General features: G+C 40.5%; 1 protein-coding gene across 7 annotated transcripts in view; it reads right to left on the bottom strand.

Moving 5' to 3' along the window:
* The window catches only part of TRUB1 (TruB pseudouridine synthase family member 1), a 60593-nt gene extending 47422 nt beyond the window's left edge, over positions 1–13171 (bottom strand). For 2 of the 7 annotated variants that reach the window (XM_039709098.1, XM_039709099.1), the window contains exons 1-3: positions 12893–13034; positions 11547–11639; positions 8252–8307 (exon numbers count right to left, since the gene is read on the bottom strand). In XM_039709098.1, coding sequence (XP_039565032.1) covers positions 8252–8307; positions 11547–11639; positions 12893–13034 — 291 coding nt within the window. Of the gene's footprint in view, positions 1–8251; positions 8308–11546; positions 11640–12892 lie in introns of all 7 variants that reach the window. The other 5 variants (XM_039709096.1, XM_039709097.1, XM_039709100.1 and 2 more) reach the window with 5 other exon arrangements.
* Positions 13172–16291: the final 3120 nt, after the last annotated feature.

Raw genomic sequence — 16291 nt, 5'->3', positions numbered from 1 at the left:
TTGTGTCCAATGATTTCTAAAGCACAAATAAACAGTTTTGGATTTAATATTTACAGAACTTATTTTGCTGTTTGTATAACATTAGCAGCTACCAGTGGTTTCCAGTATGCTAATCATCCACCAAAATGGAGAAGTGCATGAGGTAGACAAATAAGCTGGAAAAAACCCCAAGGGTTGCCATAGTTTCAATTATTTTCCAAAACAAAGCACTCTCACTAAGCAGATTCCAATATATTAAAAGCACAGAGCCCTAATCTCTTAAAAGCAGGTTGCACAGAGGGCAAAATAAAGACTGCAGGATGAGGGAGGAGTTTCATGTTTTAAAAATTCAAAATTATCAAACACCAAACATGACCTTTTGATATACATAAACATTTACAACTTCTCTAACATTCATTTTTTACTCCTAAAAGAAAAAGCTGACTTTGTGCTAAGCCTGCACTAAATTGCATTTAGTGCTGGATGCTGTAATTGCACTGTCACTGCTGAAGAACTATCTGATCTTTAGTTTGTGGACTAACAGGATTTTTTGATCTCTTATGTCAGCTTATTTTAAAGAGTTCAAACATTATGGGATGGCTAGATTTTTCATGAGAAGGAAGGACCAGAACCCCCTCTAACAGGAGGAACCCAACAGAAGATACTTTGCCTGCAGCTCAGAGAAGCTTTAAGGTATTAGCTAAAAACTGTATCAAATTTAAATTTAGGAGTCAAAAGCAGTGCAGGAAAGGGGGCATGTGGGAGAACAGTGCCAACATTCACAGTGCATCACCTGAGATAGCACCAGACCACACATCACCTACAAACACAGTGCAGGCTCACAACATGCAAGAGGGGAGGCAGGTTAATGTGCAAAGGTGGCTGTTTGAAACCCACACTTTCTCTATGCAAACCTTTCTGGCAACTGCTCTCTGTGGAAATCTCCCTCACTCATCAAAATGTCTCAGGCTGGCTCTTAAATGTCATCCCCAGCTCTAGTACCCATATCACAGATAAAACAAAATAAAGATGACCTCCAAATTCTACCTGAGAAACAGAGTTTTAAAGAAATACATAACTCTCTGTCCAGAAATAGAAGACAGTCCTTCCAGAAGGGTAAGACTTCATAGCTACATACAAAATCACAGATAAAACTCAATGCATGAAAGTCTCTGCCTGAATTCAAAAGCATTGTTAAGGCCAAGATGCAGCAAATTCTAAAAGGCACAGCTAAGAGCATCTCCAAATTACTGGAAATGAACACTAGGTAAAACAGTGTAGAATGGCTAATCTAAATTGGTTATTGTTTTTATTTTCTGATATTTTTATAAAGAATGAGAAAATAGCCTTGCCATGCTGCAGTCATGATTTTATTAATGAATCCAAGCAAGAACTGCACATGCAGCACAGCCATATGCACAACTATAGCAAGGTCAAGATGGAAGAAAGCACCACTGACCTCGTGAATGGAAGAACAGGAAAATCACACCAGAATATGCTCTTAAAATATTCAGCATTTGGGGAGGAAAGAGCAGCACAATAGGTGCAGTCTCCTCAAGATTTTCAACAGTTTAAAAAAGAGTGTGAATATTAATAGAGCATGAAGCTGAGCTATTAATAGATTAGGCCTCTGGGGTGGGCATAAAAGAGACTTGAGCACTACACAGCATGTTCAGCCAACTTACTAACAGTATTACTGCAGTACATGATGTATCTATACTATTCAACAGCTTCTTCTTCTTCTACAACTTTGTTTTAGAGATACTGGGCAGGGCAAAAAAGATATTAAAATCAGCCTCTTCTATGATCTGTTACCAAAGAAAGCAGGTTAAAAAAATGTGCCATATGTTTTTCAGTAATGGGTAATTGAAGATGTTTGACAGTGTGTAAAGCCATTTTATCCCTCTAACATTTTAGCCCTTCCCAATTCCTGCATCCCCCACTGTGCAGGCTTAGCATTCTCTCAATGCAACTTGTTTTGTACAGACACCACTTCAAGTTCTGCTAACACCTTCTACACATTCTCAAAACACATCAAAACCGACTTCATTCATGCATTTTCCCTGCCTTCCTTTTTGTAAGCATTTTGCTTTTGACAAAATAAGGAAGACAATCACATTGTCTTCAATGTGATTTTAAAAACTGACACTGATCTAATATAGGGAGGCATTTGGGGAACAAGATATCCATTGTTAATAAGGTAAAATAACACAGGACAGAAACCAGTGCCAAGTTTGCATACACAACAATGGGTCTCAGATTCAATCTCCTCTGCTCTAGAGAGCTCATGGAGTTATAGTACAAAGTTCTGGTTCTGCAAAAACCTTCTCAGGTGCCAGTAGTGGTTAAAAAAAACCACTAAACTATTACAGCAATTCCTAGATGTAGCTGTTAAAGGCTACAGACAAGTTTTATGAACACAGATCTTTGCACTGAGTTGTACAAACATATGAGGAAGTATTCATTGAATGTTTGCACAATAAGATAACAAATACCACAGAACAGAAATGTCAAGACTTCTCTGTCCTATACCTATATTTCAGGAATGTAATATACTTCTTCTAAATGGTAACTAAATGGGAGAAATTAAGCAACCAGCATTTGCCAGGAAGAATTCACCTACAAGGGCTGAAACACATCCATCTGCCCATGGGTCAACATCTCTCATAAAACAATAACTCCATCTCCAATCTGCCAGTCCTGTTCCTCAAGGAAAACCCATAAAACATCTTTCAAAACAAGCCTGGGTACTAAAATTCATAACTCCACTGGGTTCACAAAAACCTATGGACTCTAATAGAGATATTGGATTTCAGGCACATTATGATGTTATCTCACATTAACCCCTCCATGTGCCACAACCTATCATCTACCAGGCTCTCTCCTTCCCCTAGGAGATAAAAAACTTTATCATCTCCTTCTTCCCTCCTCTACCTCCCTTGTAAGGAAACAATCATTTCTTTGGGATTGAGCAAAGGCAAAGTAGTGACATTTTGTGGAGCTACAATCCATTTTCTTTAAATGAGCAAGTCACATTCTGCACTTCATTTGTTACCCCTCCCATCTCACTACAAAAAGAAATTCTGTCAGACCCTTGGTTATTCTGGATGAGGTACCATGAACAAAGAGGTGTGAGAAGGTAAACCTGTGGCATAAACCACAGAGAGAAAAATGAGAAGGTGCTGCAGATGAAAAATTTCTGAGGGAAAAGGCTAAAGAGCAAACAAACCACTTTTACTTGGATTCCTCAAAGACAAATACTACAATTTGAATGCAAAAGCAGATGAACACAAGCAAGGTGGGATCTGAAGAATCCAATCACCAAGCTAGCAGTAAGTCCTCCTTGCCTTATGCCTGGGAGGTTGGCTGATCCATTGTGAACAAATCCTTGCTGCCCAATTCAAGAAATAAAACTGTTTTCTTAATATATTTTATAAAAGCAGGTGATAAAATGTAGCCTATCTTTGTGAAGCAGACTTGGGATATTACCTATATAACTGCTTGCCCACACAGAACTTACCTACTTTTTATTCCCATGCTATTCCACTAAGCTTTAAACAAATCTGAAATATGCTTAGTTTTAAAATCTATGGCTTCTATTTTAGATCTGAGAGAGGGCTTGCATATTCAAACACCTAATTTTATGTACCATAACAATTAGTCTAATAAAATTATTATTACTACCCAAAAATCCTACACTTCCAAGACAATGTTAAAAATACCAGAATCTGAAAAAGAAAACAGAACACATCCCTATACACTGTATGAGTAAGTGGGTTTGGTTTCACCAACTCCAAAAGAAATCACAGAGCTCAGCTGGTGATACTCTAGAGAAATTCTAGAGAAATACTCTAAAGAGCACACACCACCAAGAGGATCCTTTGAAAGCAAAGTCAACTCAATTTTCTTGCACTTGCAACTCAAAAATGAACTGGAGCACAAACACTGAAATGCACTAAAAAGAAAAAGCAACAAACCAGCACAGTGAGGCTATTTAAAATGAAAATTAGAATTTCAAAAGAAATAGCACTTACACCATCATGGTGTGCATGTCAATGTGCAAACACACAAATGTTGGCAGAAGAATAGAGGTCTCAGAGATGCCGAGTTCTTATGAGCCTCCTGAAAACAGACAGACAGAGGAAATAAATCTATTGCAGCTTCTACTAAGAAGGGTCCAGAGGGAGCCCCACTGAATTACTGGATACCAAAAAGTCCACATGGGGCTTTGGTGTCTAACGAGCTGTAAACAAACGAAGTCACAAGCAAAGGCTTCATTAGTTTTGCTCCTTGTAGAACCACTGGATGTGCTTTCTAATGCGTTAATTCATTGAACTCACTGCCAAAGGATGCAAGCAAAGGACTTCATTAAATAAAAAAAAGAAAGAATTCACAGACAAAGCTTAACAGTGTGAGAAGTTATGGGATAATAAGTAAAAACTCTATTTTAGCACAGTAAGGTAATCACAAGAGTTAAAGAAATAACATTGTTTATGGACACTTTGTTCTGCAGGATCTGATGCCACCCCTCCAGAGAAAAAATTTTGCAATACACAGGCTCTAATCCCAGAATCACACTGCAAAAAGTAATTTACATATCTCAGAAGTTGTGCTAGGTGATTTGAACCAATTCCTGCACAGACAAGTCCTCTCTCACACTATACAAGTGTGACTGGCAAGATTTAAAACCTAATCACTGATCTAGCACTCATTTTCTATCCAGGATTCATAAGAACACAAATTTTAACTATTATGCAAAATGAAAGTTGTCACACATCAGGTCACAGATGTATCTTCATTCTGCCCACAATCTCTTTTTCCTTTTCTAGGCTTTGAGAACACTTGAACTTTGGGTTTTACTCTACCCAGAAGTTTGGGGGGTTTTTTTGATAGCTTCATTCTGGAGAAGCCACAACTTTTGAGATTAAATTTTCTGTTTTAATCAGTCATTGCCCAAGCTTGTGCCACTACCACAAAGTACTCAGGGAACTTCCTTCACACTGAGCACTTGGGGAGGTATTTTCTATGTGGACCATGACAAGAAGTTGCATCCCCAGATCAAACAAATAACACCCCAAGCTATCCACTCATGGAGAGGCAGGGCTTGCAAGGACAGCCTGATGGATGGTGGAGTTCTTCATTCACATTCGTATGAATAAAATTCTCTTAGGCTGAACCCAGGTGCTATGTCACTGAAAAATAAGCAAATTAAGCACAGAACTGAAGCCTGAAAGTCTCAGTTATCCATAAAGGCTCTGTATTTTGGGAGCTATCTCCTCCCCATGGAAAGTATTAGATTAATGAAGAATTTCATTGCTTAGTGCTTCTCATTTTTTGTTCTCTGATTAGCACATGATTATTTGCCTCATTGCTTCTATGTAACAGCACATTCTCGTAGATGAGACGTTTTAAATGGGACTGCCACTTTGGAAACTGATCTACCATTTTCTAAACCATTTCCTCCCAGAAAAACCACACCTGTGCATTGTGTTTGAGACAGACAAGTCATACCTAAGACTGAATTCTTCAGAAACAATTTATGATAATAAATATTGGTCCACACTCAACATGTTAATTTTACTGGTGAAGCAGGAAATTTTTTTCATTCCACTCTATTTTGCCAACACGGTAAAAAAAACAAATCCTTAAAAATCCTGAAGTGCAAAAAGTCCAAACAAGACCAAGTGCAAGTCCCAGAACAACAAGAAAAAGTGATTCTCCTATGGAACATGTATTAAATGTTCAGTATTTAAATTCCAGATCCAAGAGCATTCAGCTTCTCCCTCACTTGGAACATTTAAAACAACAAAAAGCAAACAAACAAAAGCTAAGCCAGCTTGTACATATTTTTATTTCTGGACAAACATTAAGAATTTGATGAGAAAACTGGAACACTAAGCAGGTATTGCCCTTGGCTGTACATTTCTGTTTGTCTTAACTCCTAAGGAGGTCAAACCAATGAAGAACTCAGTTTACACATCAAGAGTAAAACTCTTTGCAGAACATGTGTGAGTTGCACACCAAGGGATAACGCTCAGAACTGCCACACAGAGTCAGGAAAGTTTCACACAATGTTTGGGAAAAAGTCAAGAGCCAGTCCAATTCCTGGCAGAGTCACCATATGGAGTTTATTGCAGTACCATACATTTTGGCCACTCCACACAGCTCTGCTGCCAGCAATGATACACTGAGCTGTTTCTTTACAAGATGCATTCCTAGAAGCAAACAGTAAATTCTGGCCAGAGAGGGTCAGACAGCTCCTCTGAATCTTTGTAATAACAAAAGGAACAAAAGAAAAACACCACATTTGAACAAACACTTTACCATCCAAAATAGTGGAAAAAATTAAAGAAGAGTATAAATTCCAAGCACATGGCGTGGAATACAAAAAGATAGTCAAATCTACTTAGTCATGAATGTAACTCTTGATACATTACGAGTTATCAGTGTGGTCAAAAAACTCCACAGACATCTGTGAGAGATCCTTCAACCTCCTTAAGCCTCACACACTATTGCATGCCTAATTTATTGAAGTACAAATAGAAAATAGGAAGGCAAAGACAGGAAAGGCTCCAAAGAAATGCTGCATATTCCATATCTGGCACGGATGTCAGGTACCTCACACAGGAACAGCTGCAGTGGAAGAGCTGCTGAGCTCTGAGAAGATGCCAAGTGCCCAGAGCCCACAGCCCTGCAGGGCCAGGGATGGATCTGCCTGGGGTGGCTCACCAGGCTGCCCCCACAGCACATTGTCCCCTCCCTTGCCCCTCAGGAGCAGCTCTAAGTCCCTGGGAGCCATCTGGGAACAAGGTCTGGCTGGACAACCCTGTTTTTGGCTACAGGACTTCACAGTGAAGATGTCAAGGAACCTGAGCATACCATCTTCTGCCAAAAAGCCTGCAAATACTTTATCCATCACAGCCGTTTCCACTGTGAACCTCAGCTTAAGAGCTAATTCAATTGCTTTACATGTTTTTAAATCAACAGTTTACACATTTAGCTGTGATGACTTAATTTAGCTGAAGTAAATCTATGACTTCTTTTAACTTTAAAGTTCTTTCAAAGGAGGTGTCAGTGGTAACTGTTTACATTTCCCCTGTAAGTCCAGCTGTTTACTGCACATTTCAAAACACAGATGCCTCTGAAATGCACTCATGTAAACCAAATTCAAATTACAGCCAGTGCAGAGACTGGCACTGCCTACCTTGAGTTTTGGATCACACTCTACAGCTATGTCCTTTCATCCTGGGTTGTTTTCTTTTCTGTCAAATTATTTCCCCTCTGAGTTGAACTGAAGACTGTCAACCAAATTCTACCTTTAAGCTACAGGTTCAGCAGCTGTAAAAGATCCTAAGTGTTCAGAGAATGGGAAAAATGGTGAACATAATGCATTACTGACTTTTCCTGCATTTAAGATGAAATTTGGAAGGTTTAATTGATCCCTACATCTGTCAATCTTATCTAAACTTCTCTTGTAAAAATAATGGCTAAACCCACAAGGTTTGACTTGTGAGGAAGGAATCAACACTGGGACATTACTCTTGGGAGTACTTGCACTTTTTGTGTATGGAACACCTATGGTCTGGGGGGTCACCAAAGTAAAATTAACACAGTAAAATTAATCAAAACCAGTAGTGAACCAAATTTCTGTCTGTCAAGGCTCTGGTCTGGATTCTTTCATGCAGCAACAGGGCTTTTGCTACCTTTGGCCTCTCACATGTCTGTTGTTGGGTTTGTAGAGCACTCCTCTACAGCACCAGCAATGCAATCCAAAATACTCTAAATTCCACAAAGGGCCTCTTAAGGCCTCATGGTATTTAAGAAGACAGAAAAGAAACAAAGACCATCTGTTACTTCAAGCTCAATAACAATGAAGTTATCTACACATAAGGAAAATTACCAAAAATTGAACTGTCATCCATCCACAACTACATCCCCAAAACATCAGTTTCAGTAGTGCCATCTTCATTAGTTTTTCTTTCTTTTTTTCAGTGCACTAAATAGTATAGAAATCTTCCTGTAAAATGGTAATTTGGTATTTATTAACACTTCTTAGAAAACTGAGACAAACAATTTTTTTAAATAACCAGTCTGGACATGAAAGTCTGACTAACACATTTGTGACTAACTGCAAAAAGGAGCTGAAGTATATATCTGAACTAAATATGCAGCATGGCTGACATATTTGCATGTTGGTTCAGCTCTTTACTGACAGAAAAAAAGAGAACTAGCAAACAAAACTCCCTATTACAAGTAATTTAGCATTCCTTACCTTGGAACCTGCCAACATAGTCCCCAGCATTTTTGTTCCTTTTCCAATACCAACCACTGCAAAGAGAGAAGAAGAAATGCTACTTCAAAACAGCCCTGCAGTTCCCTTTTTCAACACCGTTCAACACCAAATATTATGCTAGTCAGAAACTCAGCCTTTCATGCTCTGTTAGCATATGAAGAGAGTCAACACTTTTGAGAAAGCATCTCTGATGTTCAAACAACATGGAACTACTGAAAGGAAAAAGCCTAAAGCAAAAGATAAATAACCTTCATCTACTGTTACAATACTTTAATTCAACTGCTACATTTATTTATCTTTTAATCACCAAAGAAATGGAGAGTGCAATTAACATTGCCTCTGGTTTGATGAAGGTTATGGCTCACCAATAATGAATGAACCCTTCATTGTAACCAAATAGTCCTTTTAAAGGTTGACAGTGGCCAAGAGTAATACAGCCAAGACAGCACAACAGAATTGTTTATCAGACATGCAGGAAGAAAGTAAAATAATCAAAAGGCCCAACTGCCTCTTACTGTGCATGTACAGATTACTGTTATTTCAATCTTAACACCAGTATTCTAAAAAACAGCAATCAGTCAGCTTTTCATAAACGAAAGAGACAGAAAAAGAGCTCTATTTTATATTTTACTTTAAAGCTCTTTACAAGATGCTTGCCTTTAAAATGCTTTCCTATTGATTTTTTTCCACCTACAGCAATCCAAAGAAAATTTTAGAAGGAAATTAGTTTTGTGTACAACTCATGGAATGTGTAACAGCTTATGGACTTTATTTTAATAAAACTAGAGGAGTGAAGGGAGCTTTCAGGAAATCAGCTTCAAGAGCCAGGACTGAAAACATCAAACTGAAAATCAACTTTGAAAAAAAATTTTTTTTTTTTACTTGTGTTCTAATGCTTCTCAATTTTTGTGCTCTGAGACTCATTAGATTCCTCCTTGTTCTCCATTACTACTCCTCTCATTCCTGAGGGTTTTCAGTCACACATGTGCTTGTGCTTTCATGTATCTTCAGTTCAACCTGTTCCTGTTATTTGCCAGATAGGAAAGAGCTGCAAGAAGGCTGAGAAAAGGAGATAAGCACACAGATAAGACTTTATAACCAAGCACTTCTCTTGCAACATGATGACATAACTGAACATAACTTCAACAGCTGAGCTGAAATCTGCTGAAGAGTGTCAAGAGAATCAATGGAATAATTTTAAAGAAACACTGAATGCTTTTGTGAACAAGATACTAACAATTTTCTCCATTAATCATCAGCTTATGGAGAATGTGTTATTGAACAGTGACATAAAACTCTCTCACTTGAGAGACTACACAATGTAGAAAGATTTAACTGAATTTTAATTTTTTTTATACTTTTTCGTGTTTTCTTCTACTGTGGAAGTATAATTTATTACTGCCATAGAAAAATAAGCCAAACAAAATTCCCATTAACACCAAGAAACAGCAAGCTGGAACCACAGCCCTGGAATAACACCAAAAGGTATTCATCAAGACCTAACCTTGCCTTTCTCTCACATGTCATAGATCACTGACCTCTACCTCCAAGGCTCTTCCTCATCTACATCTGCTGTCAGAAAGAGAAGAAATATAGAAGTATATTTTCTGATAAGGAGCACTGCTCAGTGATTGGCAGTACACCTGGCACACTAAGCAGGACTCTGAATCAGTTAATTCCAAGGAACAAAGTCACACATAGGCAGTACATAAAACCTGGGAGAAAGCAGTAAAGATCACAAAGGGTTTCAGAATATTTAATACTTCTCTCATGCTCCTATCCATGAGAAAGGAAAGGTTTCTGCTCCACCATTCCATCCTGAAAAGCAGCACACATATTCTGAGTAACTTGCTTCTCTTGTATCCTTCCCTCTCTCCTCAATTCTTACCTGAACACACAAGAAATCTGGGCACATTCCCTTTCCCACTCCTCTCCAGTTTTGTCCCTTCCAATGTAGCCACCATTGATTTTTTCCTGTATGTTTTGTATGGCAGTGGAATGAAAGATCCTGTGCCTTTTCTCAATCCATCCACAGCTAATTAAGGTGATGTGCTCCTCTATCTACACCAAGCACATCAAGCCCAAATGACTTTGTGCCATGCCACAGAAGCAGGCTTTGGAGACTGCTGGGTATCAGAGCAGTTGGAAAAGCAATTTAAAAAGCACAAGTGATTTTGTTTTTCCCAAGGATCAATGCTGTTGACTTTGCACAGTGAGGAGCAGCATGCTCAAAGGGAACAAACACCTGTGTAAAAGGAAAACCTCTGCTTCAGGAATGCACACTGAATTCTCTAAGAGTACAGGAAATTCAAACCAAACCAGGCAGTGCTCCATTCTGACCCAAGAATGTCACATTCTGCCATGTTCACAAGTCACAATTACCATCTACAGACCTCAAACAACACTTGTAACAACCAACCTCCCCTTGAAGCTGAATTCTTCCTGAGAGAAGTCATTCATGAAAACTCAGAGCATTTACTGTCAGTGTTTACTCAGAGTTGCACCTGTTTATTTTCAACAGCAAAAATGTATTGCTGTTATTTCTCCATCCAAGGAGAGCTACAAGGTTATGATCTGAGCAAGCTGCAGTCTGCATGTTACTTATCAATAAAACTGCTGGTGACAAAGTATGATGTGGGAACAATCACACCCACAGCTGAGATTTTAATACCAGCAATTGACACATATTTTCTTTAACAAAAAAAATCAATACATGGATTGCTATTGAAATTAAAAGACAAAATATCTTTGAATACTCTTTTTTATGAAGCAAGACAGGACAAATACTTAAAACTTTTTCTGTGCTGAGCTGCAAGAAAAGCAGCAGCTGAATACATCTTTTTTTTTTTTTTTTTGGTAAGTATTAGCAGCCCTAAAAGCTCCCTCAAAATCCCAGAATAGCATTACTTTGAGACAAAATAATTCAACAGATTATGATGACTATAAATCCCCAGCTTCAGTTAAAAAAGCCATTTCTCAGGTATTTTACAATTCATTACACAGGAGTTTGTATTTTCCCACATGTAATAACCGAGAAGTTATTTGAGGATTTGGAAGAGAGGAGAGAAGGCAGGAAGGAAGAATACAGCCTTCTGTTAAGAAACATGTTACATGCATGTAGAAGTGTATGCACAGGAAATTTAACCCAGACCATTCTTCCTTCCCCCAGAACCTGCCATGTGTATCCCAAATTGTTCCTCCACCCGACTTCATGCAGGCATGAAAATGTCTCCTGAAATCATATTTTGATTACTATAATTATGTTTTTCATTACCCAGAACTCCTGTGGCTGCACTGTCCAAAGTTCCTCCATGTCCAATTTTCAAAACCTTATTTCTTTTGTTCCCTTTTGTTTGCACACCAGCTTCTGCAAATAGAAATTAAAAGGAAGCATTATAAAATAACCTCAGAATGTAGGAAAAATAGCACACATTTCCAGACTGCTAAAGAAAATAAAAATCAAATATTTAATCTATTTATTAGCAGTACAGAAATTTCTGTACTGCTGAAGACCAATGATTAATTTAGATTTACTCCTGCAAAGGTATTTGCAAGGTATTTTCACTTACATGCTAATGAAGTCTCACATACCATTACAAACAGATTTTTGGAAAGTACTGGTAGCAAGCCTGTGAAGTTTCATTAACAAAGCATGGAAGAACCAGCAGCAGAGTTCCCAAAACTTCTATTTATACACAAATTTTATGCTACATAATCTGAGCCAATTCTTCACGTATTTACTGCCTTATATTGGGACATGTTTATTTGCATATTCACAGCCCTATGGCAACTTTGTAGTGGACTGAACTTATTCACTGTTGCTTTCAAGCTGTCAGTGTACCAACCCAGCAAACTTCCTATACAGCTGATGACTCCAGGACTTTTGCAGAGTCCAATGCCCCTTATTTATTGGTATTAAATATGACAAATGGTCTAAGCTCCTTTATCCATATCTATTATCTCTCCATTCAGGGAACGTGATTCTTCCACACAAAGTGTGTGCCTACATTACAATTCAGAACAGAGTAAATCAGGTAAGCACTCACTAGTCTGAAAGTATGTTCTCACTTCACCAGCAAGTGCCCAAAAGCCCAGACTAGATGACAAAGTCCCCATACCCATTATCAAAAGAATCTAGGCCACAGTCGCTCACACCTTTGCAATGATGTCACTTTGGTTTTTTTCTTAATATCTGACTGCTCAGAAAGAGCAGTTTCTGCACACTCTTTCCTTAAAGGCCTCCAAGGACATAACTGCACCACCTCCCTGCGCCACCCACCCCAATGCCTAATCGCGAATAAATTCCTCCTAAAGTGCAACCTGAACCTCCCCTGGCGCAGCGAGCCAGGACGTACCAAGAAATAACTCCATTCTCCAAGGTGGGCCATGGCTATGAACTACTACCAAAACAAACAAACAAACAAAAAACCCACAAAGAGACACTAAGCCCCACTTTCTCCGCTTTTCTGAGCGCTGAGCAGAGGGTGAAGTGGTTTGCCGGGAGTTGCAGCTCCCGCACCTCAAGGACCGCACACACCCGGCCCCATCCCACAGCCGCGCCGGGCAGGGCACGCCTGGCCCGACCTCTCCGGAGGTGGCGGCCCGGCCGCCGCCGCTCACCTGCCAGCAGCCTCTCCTTGAGCAGGTTGAGCACGGCGGCCGAGGTGGGTCCCTTGGGCTTGCGGACGGCGAAGAGCCCGCTGAGCGAGAAGAGCTTGTCGGCCGCGCGGCCCAGCGCGGAGCCGCCCGCCTCCCCCGCCATGCTGCCGGGGCCGCCGGGAGCCGCGGCCGCGCGGGCGGGACGCGAGGGAGGAGCCGTGAGGGAGAGCTTTAAGGTCGCTTAGAGAGTCGCCGGCGAGGGCGTCGGCGGATGTTTAATGTGAAAGCGAAAGTAAATTCGTTGCTAAAATCCATCAATCTAAGATCTAAACCAAAATCCAGCCCCAAAATTATGTGGAGGCGGCTCCATCAGACACAGCGATTTGCAGGCATCGCTGGGGGAGTTCGCTCAGTGTTTCCGTACCTTCCATGCCCAAATGGAAAGAATTGTATTTTGACAGGACAAGAGGACACAGTTTCAAGCTGCGCCAGGGGAGGTTTAGTTTGGTTATTAGGAAGAATTTCTTGGTAGAAAGGGTGATTAGACACTGGAACGGACAGCCCGGGGAGGTGGTGGAGTCGCCGTCCCTGAGGTGCTCAGAGAAAGGCTGGATGTGGCACTCGGTGCCACGGTCTGGTTGACACAGTGATGTTCTGTCGTAGGTTGGACTCCATGATCTCAGAGGCCTTTTCCAACCTAATTGATTCTGTGATATTCTGCTGACTGGTTGCTGTGTCCATTAATCTTCCTGCCTCTGTAGGTGTTTTAATACAGAGTGTTGGGAAGGCTTCTGTCGGATCTCTCGCCTCCATTCATAAGTACAGCGTGTGGGTTTTCCTCTCCAGGTCTGATTTGTACAGACTCGTTTCTCTGACAACACTCCCAAGACATTTAAACAAGTCATGCTTGAGCAAAGCGCCTAGAGCTTGGATGCTTCATTCATGGATTTAATTTATTCATTTGCAAGAGCCTGCAGATGAAACCATGAAGAAGCACCTAAAAAAATACATGTCTAACTAAGGGCCATGTTCCCAGACCTTTCCAGAGCTTGAGAGAAGCAAATCTTCCTGCTGAAGTCAATGGCTGTCTCTGTGCAGAGCAGGATCCAGGTCCCTGTGTGGGTTTTCAGCCAGTGCTGGAGTCAGTGGTTCATTCCATGCCTTCCCCGGAGCTTCCAGCTGCAGCTGCCACCACTGTGTCCATGGGATGGGGAATGGCTTCCTGCCACCAGCAATGCCAACCAGCCTCCCCTGCACTTCTCTCGTGCATATTATTATCCAGGCACCTTATTTGCTTGGATCTCATCTGCAGAGCTGTAATGTGGCTGTGGAAATGTTCACTGTTACCATAAGCTGCGAGGGTGGATTCCCTGGTGAGTGGTGCAGGTCTTTGCAGGACATGGAAGTGAGGTATGAGAGTCCTTCTTGGGAAGATAAAATAGCAAAGCCACACTGGGGGAAGAATTCAACTGGAAAATCACTACTGATTTACATGGAGTTAAAATCTAAGCACTGTGTGGAAGGCATATTGTAAATGGTGATGGAGCTTTTGTTGCAGACATGGTTTAATCACATTGTTTGAAAACCAGTTCTCGCCAATTCCCTGCTAAAAAGATCTTGAGCACAGATTGCTCTGTAAGTGGGCTCCAGCAAAACTATTTAAACATGACCATTAAGAGATGGTGTTAGTGAGCTTCCAGGCACAGAGATTGCAGCACAAGGACTGAAATACAAACCTGCCACACTGCCATGGCCAGCAATATCGTTGGGCAAGCAGACTGCTCTGAACACATCACAGAGGATCAAAGGGAGATTATATAGAAATGAGAGCTCCACTCTTGGCATAAAATTGTCCTTAATTCATCTCAACTTTCCAAAAATGCAGTAGCTGATAGGCCCTATCCTATGAAAAAATTCCCTGTGCTGCCTCCTCAGGATTGACCTAACCTGAGAAGAGTCTAAAATGAGGCCATTAACCTGACACAGGGACAGGCTATGAGCTGAGGGCAGTGTCTGATCAGCAGTACTTTCTTTTGTTTTTGTTTGGGGTTTTTTTGTTTGTTTGTTTGTTTGTTTTTAAGGGAAATATTTCAGGTAAATAAAGAAACTACCCGCATTCTTGTTTTCAGTGTTGAGAAGGAAGTTCTTGTAGGTCTCCCAAACTTCTGCATCCACAATTAAAACACAACACTTTGTAATTGCAGCAGATGGAGTCTTTGAAGACTTAGAAAGAAGAGGTTTGGTTTAACTTCAGTGGGCATTGGATAAGGGCCCAAAATAAAAATTGTGAAAAACAATTAATGACTGCCAGTATTTTAGTTTACGGGAAGTGTATGTGTACGTAAATCTCACATGGCTCTTTGTGGGGCAAGGCTATTCAGCATCCAAAATGGTGGGAATGATGTACCAAACTGTTCATCTCAAGGGCTTTATTTCAGATTTTCCTTGTGTTGCTTGTGATTAAAAGTCATTACCATCTGCTCAGTAGCTTATTTGAAATGAGATGTTTATCTCCAACGATTCCTAGCCAAGCCAGGATTCACAATGACCAAAAGCATGATTAGAGTTATTGACTTTATTTGCAACCCTAATAAAGTGGCTCAGTAAATGGCTGAAAGGATGATGTTGTTTTGTGCATGGAACATGACAGGTCTGGTAGAGGCAGCCCAAATCCTCCACTCAGGTCACTGGAACTGCACAAAGCAATGCCTTGAGGACCTGGTGCAATTGTACAGAGATAATGAATGGGCAGTAGCTGCTGCACATGCAAACAGCAGATGAGTGCTATTGCAGGAGAGCAGAAATCCCTGACTTGCTTGTGCAGAACAGATGCAACACTTCCTTTTACCTCCTCCAGCAAGATGTTCCCTGCTTTGTGTGCTTTCAGACTGGCTTTGGATGAGGTAATGCTCAGAGACCACAACGCAGAAGAAACTGGTGCTGCATTACAGCTTTGGAAGCAGACTCAGCAGCAAGAGCCCATTCCTGTGTTTGTGCTCATTTCAGAATTCCAGCTCCATCATCTGTACCCAAACAACTGCAAGGAGGTCAATCACAGCTCAAGGTCTCCTGTAAAACAAAGAGTTGCAGCTGTTTGAAAGTTCAGGTCACAGTCACGTAAACAGCTCCCTTGTCAGACAGAGGGATTCTGTCTGGAATAAGGACTACCAAAGCCTGAAATATTTAATTTTTTTCCCTTTAACTGTTCCATGTGTTTGGGTAATAAGTTGTAGATAAATAACAGCAATTTGTTTGTTCATTAAGTCCCATTCAGACGGGCATGAAGCACATCCTTCATTCATAATTTCTGAGCAGCTCTTCTGAGCAAAGGCAGCTTCTTCAGGATCTTGTTGAACTGCAGCAGGTTTGAAAAAAGAATGTCAGGTACAGAATGTGAGGGAAAGATAGAACTACCCACAG

Source organism: Passer montanus, unplaced genomic scaffold (genome assembly GCF_014805655.1).
Source record: "Passer montanus isolate IOZ18808 unplaced genomic scaffold, ASM1480565v1 scaffold21, whole genome shotgun sequence".
In the NCBI taxonomy this organism is placed as follows: Eukaryota; Metazoa; Chordata; class Aves; order Passeriformes; family Passeridae; genus Passer; species Passer montanus.
The sequence above is the reverse complement of the archived record's forward strand: the minus strand, read 5'-3'. Positions and strand labels throughout refer to the sequence as shown.